Genomic DNA, 15,075 nt, shown 5'->3' on the forward strand with positions numbered 1-15,075 from the left:
TCTGTCATTGGTCAGGCCAGGCCACTCAGCCCCAGGAAGGGAAGTCATAGTTCAGGAGACCACAGTAGGGCAATGCAAAGTTCCTCTTCCTCCCAGACCTCAGTGTCCCTGCAGGCTTCTACTAGGCCTCACATAGGCAGAGAAGTGTCCCCACTTTTCCAGACCCCTGAATACTGAACTCCAACCAAGGTCCCCAGCCTCAGGTGAGAACAAGCCAGGGGAAACTTCCTCATCCCTCCCAGCATTAGCACCAGTCCATACCTTCTGTACCACTTGTGAGCCCTCCGTGGGCTTGGGTGTGGGGAGTGCTGTCCACACCCGGGCTCCAGTCAGGTGCAGCGGGACCTCTGGCTCTCACAGCCCCTGAAGCAGAGCTGGGGAGAGGCTTCAGAGGGAACTTTATCCCCTTTGCTGCCCCCTTTCTTTCTCCCACCACTCTCCTGTAGTCAGACTGAGGGCAATATTCACAGTTCTCAGCTCTCAGTGTCGGACAAAGCACAGAGATCTGGAGTTGAGCAGGACTTCAGGGTCAGGGAAAACAGAATCTAGCCAGAAGCCATGCTCCAGAGCCACCCACAGCACCTCCTCCAGGAAGCCCAGAGTGCCCACCACTTCCCGTCGCTCTCCTGGCTCCCCAGCCCACAGTGGCTGCAGCCCCACTCTCCGGTTCTCCACTTCTGAGCTAATCCTTAAGTCTCTTGGAGCCAAATATATACCTGAGAGAAATGTGCCTCTGCGTTGGAGATTTTATGATGTTTTATAGTGTCCCTCATTATGTGGACATTTTTTTGAGGTTGGCAGATGACCTAGTGTTGGTCTCTTAGATTTGAGTGGCGAGCTCTCTAACAGCTTTTAAGTGCTTGACCCTTGCCAGCCAATTTTTTGGCATTGGCTTCCAAGACACCCGCTAACAATAGATCTATTATTCTTTCACAGGAAGATTTCTTTATAGTGGCAGATACCCTAATGGCTTTTAAGGGCCCAACTTGTGCCCACTTAGATTGCGATGTACTGTTGGTCATAAATTTCTTGTCTTAATTTATTTCTCAAAGTCTCTATTAGTCTGTTAGCTGCCACCACCCACTGTGGAGTCCTGAAACCTTTCCAGGATCCCAGAACCTTTCTAGGAACTTTAATAACCCTTGTTGCTTTAAAATTGGGACAAAATTAGCTTGGGTCTGAGAGCTGCACACAGGGAATGGAGCCCAGACCCGACAGTGACTTCCCCACGGCCCTTGGTGAACCAGAGGGTGCCTTTCCTGTGCTTCTCATCCCAGACCTGCAGCAGCTGGCTCCAGACACTGTCCTCATCGCCAAAGCTGTTCACAAGGGTAAAGAAGACGATGTAGGTGGTATTAGCAAACCTAAGCACTTTCTGAAGCAGGCAGTTCTCCCGAATCTTGAGAGTGGAGACCGCCTGCGTCAGGAAGTATTAAGTAAAGTTTGTTTGTATTACCTAAGTTGTCTTCTGTAAACATTTTAACAGAACATAGGTCATAGGTATTTACATCAGATTTTTAAAAAGAATACATCAGATTGTTAAATATACAGTGCATAGGAAGATGGAGTTGGAGGGGATATATAATTTTTTAGTGAGATTTTAACATTTTAAATCCATTTTCATTTTAGAATAAATGATCATGAGAGTTGTGCATCGTTGCTACTTGGGGCCATAGACTCCAGTATTGTCAATTGCAGAGACGACAGAGGCAGGTAAGTGACCCTGAGGTGACATGCCTCTTTTCTCCATGAAGCCTAGTCTCTGCTTTGTGGTTGCAGAGTGGCCATACATCTTTTTACTTTTTTAAAAAATTATGAAGGTAATATATAAGTATGTTTTTTAAAAATGAAATATGATGAAGGATATATAATTAAAAGAAAATTTCCTCTTAGCCCAGAAGGCCCAGCCTCTTCCATTGAGGAAGCCACTTTAAACCGTTCTTTCTACATTTTCATATTCTCTCAAATATTTTATATACATAGCTATAAACATACATAAAATACATGTGCTTATATTCTTTATATGCAAATGGAGCATTCTGTAGCAATGTTCTGCTTTTAGTATATCTTGGAGATCTTCCTATACTAAAACATTGAGATTTGCCATGTTCTTTTTAAAGCTGCATATTATTCATTTGAATGGGTATGTCATAATTTAATCAGCTTGCCCTCCACTGAAGAATGTTCAGGTTGTTTCCAGCATTTTGCTTTGCAAAGAATGGTGCAGTTCAGATGTGTCTGTCCATATGCTCCAAGTGTGTCTAGGAGATAAAACCCTGGATGTGGAATTACTTGGTTAAAAGGCCAATGGTTTTTAATTTTGACAAATAATACCAAGTTGTCCTCCCCCCAAATCAATTATCTGCTATAGACTATGTGGGCTTTTAAAAAAAACAGTCAATTATCTACAAATTTAAGGTGTAATTTTGAAAGTAGCTTTAACAAAGGGGAGAAAAATGTCACTGGAACTCAAAATTAAAACTGTCAATCAAGATGTTAATTTCATCATCAGGACCACCACCTCTCCCCCCACGGGTGACACTTCAGTGTCCACCCTGAACATGCTTTACAGGGGGCCTGATGATTATCTCTGTAAACCGAAAAGCTTTAAATCCCTAAGACAAAACCCTGCACATGTTTCTCTGGCACTTGCGGTGAGAGAGTGTGTCAAGTGTGAAGGCAGCTAAAATCCTACTCGGTTTCCATTGTCAGGACACCGCTTCACGCGGCAGCATTCGCTGATCACGTGGAGTGCCTGCAGCTCCTCCTGAGACACAGCGCGCAAGTGAACGCGGCGGACGATTCGGGGAGAACAGCGCTGATGATGGCTGCGGAGAATGGGCAGGCGGGTGCCGTGGGTATGTGCTTGGCGTTCAGACTTATTATTTATGCCTATCTAAAACCAGAGCAAGGCAAAATCAAGAAATCAGTTATTCTCTGGTATATGCTTACAGAAAGACCAACATTTTATTTAAGCCACCTGACTCTACTTGCTAATTGTCTACATTCCCGTTACTGGATTGTTGGTGGACCGTATCATAGGGAACCAACCTTTCTACAGTGACATTTCTTGACATTTAAAAACCAAAAGTGACAACATAATCATTTTACCTGGAAATAAAACTGTAAAGACAATTAAAATGAATGCCTATAGGCCTTGGATTTGGATAAAACGAATGTGGCAATAAATTGTCCCTTTTTTGTTAAAAACGTTAAATATGATTAAGCTGTACTAATTTAAATGTCATTGTTTCTATAGTAACATCTTCAAAATGCACGTAGTCTGAATAACTTCGTTTTGTTTTTTTCTACAGACGTTCTGGTGAACGTTGCCCAGGCAGATCTGTCTGTAAAGGACAAGGACTTGAACACACCCTTGCATTTGGCTTGTAGTAAAGTATGTAAATGAATTTGCAACACTGTTATTTAGTACAACAATAACAATATTACTTAAACTTGATCTCAGAAGTGTGTACCATGGCTCTTAATTAAGATGTGCCTTTCCCCAGATGTTGTCAATGCTAAGCCGAATGGCATCGGAGGAGGAAAAGCGAAGGGCGGGCCCACGCTGGGGTGATCCTTAGGATGAGGAGCTTTTCAGGGCATTCGCCACTTGTGTTCTTGCTGCAGTCTGTCTTTACACTGCTGCTGTATCTGTTTCCATGGTTGTGATACCATATTTTGGTTTTAAACACAAATTAGGGCCTTAGATATTTGACTTCTAAACTATAAGCAGTTCCACTGTTTTCATTTTGTTTCGTTTTGAAGGCATTGTAATAACACAACCAAAAAATACTTTCATAGGAGGCAAATAAATGGGTTCATGTGCAATTCTGCCCTCTCCCTTTTTTCTGGTGCATAGTTCATTGCAAAGAATGCACTGGATTTTTTAATTAAAAAATAGCATTGTGTTTACCTGTAATGCAGGGTCCCTGCTTCAGCAAAAGATAAATGGTACATATAAATATATGATTTTACAAAAGTGGGATCGTTCTGTTTACAACCTGCTTTTGTAACTGAATCATATTATGAAAGTCTTTCTTTTTAGGCATTTTAGAATGTTTTAGGACGTATGTAGTATCCTTCTACCTCAGGACCGTGTCGTCCTTTCAGCAACCCATCCCCTACTCTGAGGTATTTGCTTGTTTTCAAATATAAGTGACTATAAATAATACTAATTGTGGAGAAATTTTTATAGGAATCCTTGTTCCTTTAAAATAAATTTCTAAATATGAAATTATTGAGCCTGAGGCTATGAACATTTTAAAGACCAAATTATCTTGTAATGAAGTCACAACCATTTATACTCCAGCAGTTGTGCATCAGGACGAAACCTCCAGCCCTGGCCAGTAGCTCAGGAGGTTAGAGTGTCGTCCCGACACACCAAGGTTGTGGGTTCAATCTCCCGTCAGAATCAACCGATGAATGCATAAATAAGTGGAACAACAAATTGATGTTTCTCTCTCTCTCTCCCTCTATCTCTCTCTTTTTCTCTCTACCTCCCTCCCTTACTCTCTCTCTAAAATCAATAAATAAATGTTTAAAAAAGAATGAAACCTCCATGGAAATTTCCAAAATTATATTTAAGTGTCTCCCTCATAAGACATTACAGTGTGACACCAGTGATGGTGGTATAGTTTAACATAGTGACAGTGTTAAAGTGTTATCTACACCTGCTGGGACCAGAAGTCTCAGCTGTTCCTTTCAGTGGTTGCATTTTCTCACTTCATGTGCTGGGAGGCCCACAGGAAACACAAAAAGTACTTAGTTGTGTAAAGTTTGTTTCAAGGTATGCTTTTTGTGAAAATAAGTGCAGCACTTTTCAGATGTCACTGTGCCATTGAATCACCTGACAACATTGTTAAAATTCAGATTCTAATGTAGTAGGTCTGGAGTGGGGCCCGAGAGTCAACATTTCCACCCCCAGTGATGCTGATGCTGCCAGCCACAAGGGCCTAGGAAGCCGTGACCCTTAACAAAGCAGAGATCTGAAACTGTGAAAGCATCTCTGGCTGATTGATTGATTTTTAAAAATGATCAACTGTCTGTTGTGATAAGACGCAGAGATAATTTCCCCTAGTTGCAGAAAAAATGAATAAACTTTCTTGAAGATGAATCCATTCTCAATGGAAGGTAGTAAATGATGAGTCATACAGGGAACAGGCACTGTGGGATTTCCAAGGATGATGGGTCCCTGAAGTCGTTAGTAAATAAGGACTTGAGGAAGGAGGTGGGGCTTGACTTATATTTAATGTTGAAAGACACTTCTACTCTGTTTCCCAGCTGACCTAGCTGAACTGTTACCTGTTTCAGCTCTCTAGACATTAATTCTAAAAGTTATCCTAGAACTAATTACTGTTTCAGATCAGATTTATATTAACCAAGTCCTATAGACCTCATTCAGGATCTTGAAAAGTCTAGGGCCCTTTGACTATTTTGCCTTTTAGAAGAAAAAAAGACTTACTCCAATAATAGCCTTACAAAATGTATATAGGCAGGGGACATTCATTTTAAATTTGAATGATAATGAAGTGATTGTTCCAGAACTTTTCATTGTTTCTGTCCTCTGTTTCTTATTATTTTTTTTCTTTATTAGGGTCATGAAAAATGTGCCTTGTTAATACTTGACAAGATACAAGATGAGAGCCTTATTAACGCAAAAAATAGTGCACTGCAGACGTAAGTGTGATGACTGAAGTTTGACTCGGACCCAAGTTCATGGTCATTTACTTAACACATATTAAGAGCTTGCTTTGTGCCAGGCTAGAGCAGGGGAACACAGCTGCGAAAGACAGAGTCCGACTTCTCCTTGGTGCAGCTTAGTCACAGAACTATAAACACAGACCAAGCGAGACATCTTTAGTTAGAATCTTTGTTTTGATATGCCTTCATAGACATGGGTTAGGTCCCTGTTTATCTTTGCTGATATTTCTACGGTAATATTGTAAATTTTGTGGGTGGTCAGAAAATCTTATGGGCTGACGCATTTGGGGAAATATTTATATAAATGTGTTAGTATTATGTATTTGTACTGGAAAATGACAGTTTCATAAATCGGGTTCCCAGAATATATTGGAAGAGTTTCTAAGCTATTTGCCTTAATTATACTTTAATATAATTCGGTGTCATCCTTGGTGTGAAAGATCTCAAAACTGCTTCACTTTCTATTTTAGGAAATTACATATTTGTATTAAGAGCAAAAAAGACTATTAAGATTTTTTTCATTGAAATTCTTAAGGAATATATAGCAGAACATACTGTTGTTATTTTTTTTAAAACACTTTATTTTTAGAGAGAAGGGAAAGGAGGGAGAAAGAGAGGGAGAGAAACATCAATGTGTGAGAGGAACATCGGTCAGCTGCCTCTCACGTGCACCCACCCAGGGACCTTGGCCTGCAACCCGGGCATGTGCTCTGACTGGGCACTGAACCAGTGACCTTTCATTTTGCGGGACACAATGCTCAACCAACTGAGCCACACCGGTCAGGACAGAATATATTGGGTTTGACATTATTCTTGAAGGTATTCTAATTTCAGTAAACTATCACTTAGTAATAACAAGGAGATTTGAGATTATATATATGGGCGATATATTAAAGTCGTATTGATGAACTTTGTGAAACAGTGATTCAAATTCTAGAGTAGAATCAAGGGGTAAGGAACCTAGAAAACACACTAGAGCTCGAGTTCTTCTGTTTTCCTATTTGCCATCACTGAGGTTGTTTGAGAGACAGAGGATTTGTAATGTCTCTAGAGAAGTCTGGACCAGCACGGAAGAATGTTGGGTCATTAGCCCCTGGAAAAGATCTGGCTGACCAATCTCTTCTTTTAAAAGTAAAAACGTTCATATAGTATTTATGTATTCTCAAGTACTCTCTTCCCTTTAACAATACAGGCTACCCAGATGACACATTCTCACACAAACATGTATCACGGTTGACGCTCGGTGTTCTGATTTCAGACCCCTCCATGTTGCTGCGCGCAATGGCTTGAAGGTCGTGGTTAAAGAGCTGCTGGCCAAAGGGGCTTGTGTCCTCGCTGTGGACGAGAACGGTAAGTGGGCAGAGGAAGCGATTACTGCAGGTGCCTTCCCTGTGCTGTGAAGCCAGAGCAAATGCCAAGTGTAGGAGCTAGTTAAAAAGGCAGTAAGAATTCTCTCCCCATTGGAAATTCCCTGTGTGTGAGAAATCAAACAAGGATCATTTGTCCTGTCTGTCCCTGCTGTAGCCCACCACTGCCTTTCATTTCGCATGTCATGTCAGCAGCTGGTCTCTCACTCCTCAGCGTGGTGGTGGTTCAAGGATTCAGACACACTACAACGCTTTCAACTTGGTATTCACAATTCTGACTGCCTACGCTGAGGAGTTAGGGATTACACATCATTAGTGCATGCTCGAGGGTTCGCATAAAACACCAGGTCTCTGTATTTCAGTTCATTCTGAGATCAAACTTTTTTTTAAAGAACAGATCAGAACTCATATTCCCAGTGTGGATATTTGGGGAACATGAATAAAAATTTTAAACTAATATCTAGGCCTGAAACTTCTCTTTAAATAATTTTTTTTTCTAAATGAATTAGCTCTTAACAGAAGCTTTCCATTCTGCTTCCTAAGAAATTCTGAAAACTAATGAACTCTTGAATTGTATTATACCACCATTTTTAGCACAATGCCCATTGACCTTGGGGCGCAAGAGAGGGACTTCTGGATATTTAGAAATCAAGTAAAATGTTTAAATGTGGCAGTAATTGTGGCATTTAATTAAAAGCTAATAAAATGCATTAACATAACTCAATTAACTGCTTATTACAGGTATTGGAATTAGCAGCTCATGCCTATTGCTCAGAAGTAAGCAGTCATGTGACATCATTAGCTAACTCCCGTTAGTTTTGGTTTTGCGGCCCTATTACCCTAGCATGTTCCCTGCTCCGTCCCCAACCTGACTCATCTAGGAGGCGCAGAAAGTTCTGTTACTTCATCTCTTTGGTTTTCCTGCCTCACCTTCCCTCCCCCTCTAATCACCACTAAATACCTTAGGGATGGAGTGCAGAGGCCCACAGTGTTTCTCCAAAATAACCAGAGACTGGAATGGTACATTCGTTTCGCTTCTCTGGTGTAAGTCTGACAGCACTAAGCCTCACCCAGCCAATGACAACCTTAGGCCAGTGGAAGTGTGATTTGTCTCAGGGCTTAGCTTCAAAGACCTGGAAACATTCGAGGGAATTTAGTACAGCACTAGCAATCATAATCCCTTAACTCATCACAGACCTTTGTGGAATAGGATGTTAAGATATTTGTCCATTCTTGTTTGCTTTTATACCAGAGAAGGAATAGTCTGTTAAGGGGGGTTGGGGGGGAGCAGAAATGCAAAACAGCAAAAAGTTAAGTTTTATTGAGCCATTTCATAAAGGAATGAATAGCAATAGGAACTTTGCCCAGCAGAGAGGACAGGGTACCCCTTTCAGGACAGGAGAATCAAGGTGGAATAAGGTAGTAATAATTACATCAAAGAATATATCTCCCCAGGCAACTGTTTCATACATTGAGATAATATTCCCTTCTGGACCCATGAAGTCTAAATGATGGAGAATGACACGACTCCACGTCAACCATAGCAATTTTCCGACTTTGTTTGGCATTGTTGCTATTTTTAAAAATTCTGTTAAGTTTCTTTTAAATGATAGTACCTCTTTAATCACAAATAGCCAGTGCCTTCCTGTGTCTGATCTACTCAGATGATTCTGTTTTTCTAGAACAAGTTGATTGTTGTATTCTTTATATAAAAAGTGTGTGTATATATATATATATACACACACTTTATATATAAATATATATTTATGTTAATATATATTATTAATTGATATTATTGATATTTATACATAAGTATAATAGCGACAAAGCTGCGTGACTTGCTTTTATGGACATCTGATTTTTTAGTATTTTTTCTAACCTGACACACGATTGCCTACCATGGAAAGTCATTGTTCTCAGAATGAGAGTGCTCTGGCCCCAGCCTAAGGCGCATGCTGTGTGTGGTCTCTGCAGTGGAAACACCTTCCTTGTTGTCCTGTTGCTGTTTTTTGTGGAATTGTGTCCCACCCACTCCCCCTCGTGTTTCTGTTCCCCAGACAAAGACGGGAATTCTGCCTAACTTTGGATAATATAGTGCTTGTTGTTGTCATGTAAACTAAAAAAAAACCCCAAAACCCAAAACCTTCCATAAAATTGTTTCCCCTTCTAGTCCCCTCTAGCCTCACCCCTAGCATGACCTGCGGGAAGTAACTCCTCCTTTTGCCTGGCATGATTTCTAACGTAACATACATCTCCACGTGTGAGGTCGTTCGAGATGTACTGTGGAAGGCTCATGCTGCCTCTGGATTTCCCGGACTAACCACTGCCTTGTCTGCATTTACGCCCAGGTCATACCCCGGCCCTGGCTTGTGCTCCTAACAAAGACGTGGCTGACTGCCTGGCCCTCATTTTGGCTACCATGATGCCTTTTTCTCCTTCCAGTACAATGACGGCTGTCAACTTCGTTTGTTTTAAAAAAGACAATTTGAACAGGACGACCCTCTCCAATCTGGGTAGCATGGTTAGCCTGTGCAGTAACAACGTAGGCTCGGAGGATGGGTACAATGAAAATGATTCTGACTCGGAAACGTTTTGACTGCGGACTGTAGAAGTTTTTCTTGATCAACCATGTTGAAGAAAGGGAAAGAAGCTTGAATTCCAGGTTTATGTTGTGTTATGTATTATGGGCCCGAGCTAGCAGAAGCCAGTAGAGAAGGAATCAATCAAACTGAGAGAGAGGAGCTAGGCAGTAGGATAAAGCACTCACACACATGGGCCCCAGTTTTGATTTGTTTCATGTTTTCCTTAGATCTGAGATACTTCTGTGAAAGTCTACCTCTAGTTTTAAGTAAGGAATAAAGAAATGCATTTAATTCTTTTTCTTTGAGGATGAGAGGGAACTGTTGTTCTCTTGAAGTGTGTTTTTTTTTTCTTTTCATTATCTCACTTGGCCATGAGTTCTCAGAAGTATATCAATGTGACATTCATGTCCCCAGGGAGGGGAAAGAAGGGGGAGACAGGAAATGCCTCCAACCTCTCCTCACTTTGATGTTTACTTCCTCACTAGAAGCCAAAGGTAAAAGTGTTTAGCTTCAGAAATAATGCCTGTAATAATCTTTTCAAGGGAGTGAAACAAATTTTTTCAATTAACCTATGTCCTCTCTATAGTAACCACTTAAATATCCAGAACTTCTTTCTGAGGATGTTTGTTCAAGTTGCCAGGTGAAGGTGGGAAATTTGTTGAAAACTGAACTTGCTTTTTTTCATTGAACACAAATATGATGCCCACTGCTCCTCATAGCAAGCCGGTGACTTAGTCTCACCTGTCGATTGAATCCAAATCGAATAACCTTTCAAGTGAAAATTATATTGCACCAAAACTTTGAGACATATGCAAGTTTAATATGGAACTATCCTTTACTGATTCGCCCTTAAATCAAAATAGTAACTTTTAAACAAATACTAGGACCATCAGCATTGTTCATCAATAGTAAAATGTTCAATGAGCGTCTCAGTCAAGGTTATGCCAAGGGAGTGAAAGCGTGATTGCAAAAGGGAACGAAGGAAGTAGAAGCAGGTGGTCGAAATGGGTGATGTGGAAATTAAAGCCAGTTGATAGTTGCTTGATGATGAAATCAGCATAGTGAATACTGTATCTGCTCCCTCTGCCAAAGCTTCTAGGTCAAATGGACCCCGTTCCACACCTGGAATAGCTGTACAAAAAGAAGAATGAGACTCTTTAAAAATTATGCACATACACATGCGCTCATATATGTATGTATATATATATATATATGTCTGTATTTCATCGACCAGCTATCCACGAGGACCAAAATGCTTCAGTCTAAAATGGAAGATTTAAATTGTTTTTCTTCAAAGTGAAAGTGAGAACTGAAGTAGCTTTTCTATGTAGTTAAAATGTAATCGTTTTTTGCATAATAGTCCAATGTATTTTATATTTCTTATGACAGAGATTTCTAGTTGATGGCTTAACATTTGTAACTGCTAATGTGTTGACCGCAGCTTTTTTTTTTTTTTGGCCAGACTAGAAAAAATGTTCATACACTTTTGATGTAAATGTGTTTATATTTATTTGACATGAAACAAATGCCGAGAAAACATCCTTTCTTCTCTCATATCATTGCTCTGTGTCTCACTTGGAATAACAAAAAAAAGCAGAAAAGCACACAGGGCCCTCCCTGGGCTAGCCAGCAGTGCTGGGGCCAAGCGCAGCATTTCCACCGCTGAGGTTTCCCGCCCATCCTCAGCATCTCTCCCATTGACTGCAGAGGGGTACCACGTCCATCGCTCATCCCCAGTGTGTGGCCAGCTTAGAGCTTAGAAGACGTTGGAGTCCTTATGTTCTTCTGCCAGGTGAAACCTGAAGCGCACAGTAGATCATATGCACAGAGGTGGACCGAGAAAGGTACAGAAATTATCCTAAATACACTGAAATCCCGCAGGGTCCCAGGACCCTAATGGGAAACTCTATCAGTGTGTGGGCACGGGCACCGAGACAAGTAAAAATCACCAGCTCAAGTGCTATTTTCCACGTGAGGAAGACACAGAAGAAAATGTTGCGTTGGGGCAGCACTCTCTGACCACTTTATAACTGGTTTCTTTTTCACCCTGGAAATTTCAGCTTCATAGTGTATGTGAGATATTTTTAAAACAGTGTTCTATCATATCTGGATCAAATACAGATACTGTATTATATTTTTCATCTAATTGTAAAAAACTTTAATCTTACTCTTTTAATATCCTGGATTTAATTAAAAACGCACGCTGGGTTCTTCACAAATGCAAACTGATTCAGAGGACTTATACCATTGGTATTAATTTTACTGAAAATTTTTAGTGCCACCAACATTGTGTCTTTAATTTCCCTCCTTCCTCTGTCCTTCCTCTTTGTTTAGAGATGAATTTTTTAACGTAGATAAATCGCTAATGAGCAATAATGACTTTGTCATTACCAAAACACTGAAAATGAGAACGATCCAACATTGAAAAGCATGATATACTGCGGTGTCTTTTTCTAGAAGTGAATGGAAATCTTGCTCAGTCGGCATTGAAAGCAGGAGAAGAAATAGCTGCTTGAATGGTGAAGCAGCATTAACATTTTCCCGTAGAGCCTCCCAGAGAACAAGGAACGTTGCGGCAGAGCGGTGCCCTGCGACATTATCTCCATGGAGCTGCATTTTGACTTTCCCCTCCCTTACTGATAGAAAGGAGGAGGACAAAGGAGCAAAAGGAAATCCTGCTTGCTGCCAACCGTTCATTAAAGCAATCTCTCCTCTTTCTCTCGCCCCCCAAGACTAATTTTTTTTCCTTTAAGAAATGACTTTAAAAACTCTGAGTTCTGCGTTTGTCAGGTACATCTCTTAGAAATGAAATTAGATTTGCACATAGCTTTTGAAAGAAAAAAAAAACACAAAACATGCTTTTCGTTGTGTCTTAGTTGCTTAGTGCTTTTACCTAAATGTGTTATTTTTGGACTGTATTTTAACCACAGCCACAGGGATCATGTTTCATTGCACTTAACCTGTTTGCCAGTGTCTGCCTATCCTTGGTAAATACATTACCATCTCCAAATTGCCTAAAATCTGCTCTGATTCTACAGTAAATAGCTCAGGGGATTTCTATTTATCACTACTAAAAGGGCACCATAGTATGTTTTGGTACTTTAGTCAGTAAACAGCTGCTTGATTTATTATTTTATTGTTAAATTAGAACAAGAACATCAAATGGATTTGCTGCACTAGTTATTCTTTGTACTGTTGAGCAACTTGGTTTGTTTATCTGTTGCGTTGGTTGAAGAACTCCTCCCTCTTTTTGTCTTGTAATATAAAGTTAGAGTGCCTTTTTATATTTGTATATTCTGAAAGTGTTCTGTGAAATGTTTTGTATTTTTTTCATTTGAGTGTTACCAGAGCAATATAATACCAGTGAGTTTTCATTTCAGCCTTCCTTTGAATGTATAAAGTGTCTTTTTTCCTATTTCCCCTTTTACCTGCTTTGAAATGAAAATGCTGAAGTTTTCACTAGGAGTTATGTTTGATTTCGCAGTGCTGAAATGCTTTCTTCTTACAAAACTGTAAACCATAGGTCAGTGTTATAGGGGAAAAGCGTTCTAAGATAGTGACAATCTGAGTGTGTGTACAAAGTGTAATCCTACGTGTTTCTTATGCAGTGATCTACAAACTCAATGCAAATACCTTTCGTTCGGTAGTTTGTCTACAGACTTTATGCTTTAGCATGTGCAATATATCTTTGCAAAGCACGATGATACAAATCTGGTGCCAGTGTTATATTTTGCATAACATATTTGTAACAGCATAAAATATTGTTTGATGAGTTCAGTGGGATTTTGTCTGTAATGTTTTCTTATGTAAATTGGAGTTGAATGACTCTAGTTAATGTTATGACTGTAAAAATGAGGAAAATGACTTTTAGTTCAGTGAATGACTTTGAACCAATCCGAATCTCCTCAAGCACAGTTCAATACTTTTTCAACTACTGAATGCTAATGATGTAATGAAGTGCTTATCTGTAATATACTATGGAAATGCATTCAGATGGTTATTTTTACAAATAAAAACGGTACAAATATTGTTGCAATTTCTGTTCTTTAATTTTTCTAACTTACTCTAACTTTACCAATTGTTCTGCTAATTTAAGTCTTTACCCCCCCACCAAAGTCAAATTAACCTTAAATTTTGAAACTAAATCATCAAGATAAATGCCTATGAATAAATCATCAAGATTTGCTACTTCTGTTTATATCATCACAAATAGAGAAAAAATTCAAACATATGTTTGTGTTGGTGATATTTATTTATACCTCCTATTTGGTCATAAAAGATTTGAGCTGGCTTGTAACAAAATACATGTGATAAACCAGAAGTAGCAAATTTAAGAAGGGAGAAAAGAATGCAAACAAAGACAGGAACTGTAAAATCTAACACAGTGGCTGTGACTGAACTTGAGTTTGCTCTAGCCTTCCTTGTGCTCAGGGTAAGAGGGGAAATGCGACTCATTGTTTTGATTGCATATATCAGAAAGAACAAAGCCTATGAGGTCCTTCAAATTGTGAATTCAATTGTACTTTGTTGTTGCCACCACTACCTTTTAACGGTGTCATAGTAACCCAGGACCCAACCTCTCTTCACTGTTCTTAAAGGTATACATAGGATTTTCTCAACATCTCACCATCAAAATTTCTCCCCTTGAGTAGTTATTTCAGGGACAGTCCCTAGAAGCACTAAGGAACAAATTCCTAATGATGGAGTTTCCAGCTGATGAGAAAAAGATTTGGGGGTGGAGCCTTCCTGAGTTCCTCAAATCAGTGCCGCAGAATGTCAGCAGTTCTTACAATCTAGCCCAGTTCCATCACCAGCTTTTCCATGAAAACACTGAACCCCAGAGAACTTGTTCAAATTTGTGTATATAAATATTTAGTGATCTGAATATACAACATGTGCCTACAGATGTTCTCTCTTCTATGCCATCCTACCAAAAATAATGTTTTTTTGGTTGTTTTTTGTTAGTATTATTTTTGCTGGAAATGTTCAGAGAGGTTGCACTCTGCCCTGTCCTCATACAAATAAACAAATCTAAGTGCTGTTCATTTTTTAAGATTATAAAGCATGAATCATAGCACAGGTGAGTACTTTCTGTAGTTCAGAGCAGACTGGAATGTATTAGTTATCTAAAGATGTGTAACAGATTACCCAAAAACTTAATGACTTAAAACAACAAATGTTTATTATCTCACGGTTTCTGTGGGTCAGGAGTCCAGGCACAGTTCATCTGGGTCTTCCGCCCCCCTGCTTCCTCACGGGCTGTAATTACGGTGTTGACAAGGGGTTCGTTTTTGAAGCTTACTCATAAGGTTGTTGGCAGGATTCTTCACTGGCTCTTGGGCCGGGGGTTTCAGTTCTAACAACCGTTGGCTGCCCTTGGTTCCTTGCCGCATGGGCCTTTCCACAGAGAGCGCACAGTATGG

The 15,075-nt window shown here is 39.9% G+C and overlaps 1 protein-coding gene across 12 annotated transcripts in view; it reads left to right on the plus strand.

The window, feature by feature from the left end:
• Positions 1-13,688, plus strand: part of ANKRD44 (ankyrin repeat domain 44) — a 296,575-nt gene extending 282,887 nt beyond the window's left edge. For 4 of the 12 annotated variants that reach the window (XM_036023135.1, XM_036023136.1, XM_036023138.1 and 1 more), the window contains exons 23-29: positions 1,630-1,713; positions 2,713-2,858; positions 3,315-3,397; positions 5,597-5,679; positions 6,962-7,053; positions 7,812-7,847; positions 9,419-13,688. In XM_036023135.1, coding sequence (XP_035879028.1) covers positions 1,630-1,713; positions 2,713-2,858; positions 3,315-3,397; positions 5,597-5,679; positions 6,962-7,053; positions 7,812-7,847; positions 9,419-9,666 — 772 coding nt within the window. In that variant the 3' untranslated portion in view covers positions 9,667-13,688. The remainder of the gene's footprint in view (positions 1-1,629; positions 1,714-2,712; positions 2,859-3,314; positions 3,398-5,596; positions 5,680-6,961; positions 7,054-7,811; positions 7,848-9,418) is intronic. The other 8 variants (XM_036023137.1, XM_028508833.2, XM_036023140.1 and 5 more) reach the window with 4 other exon arrangements.
• The last annotated feature ends 1,387 nt before the right edge of the window (positions 13,689-15,075 follow it).

Source organism: Phyllostomus discolor, chromosome 4, assembly GCF_004126475.2.
Source record: "Phyllostomus discolor isolate MPI-MPIP mPhyDis1 chromosome 4, mPhyDis1.pri.v3, whole genome shotgun sequence".
In the NCBI taxonomy this organism is placed as follows: domain Eukaryota; kingdom Metazoa; phylum Chordata; class Mammalia; order Chiroptera; family Phyllostomidae; genus Phyllostomus; species Phyllostomus discolor.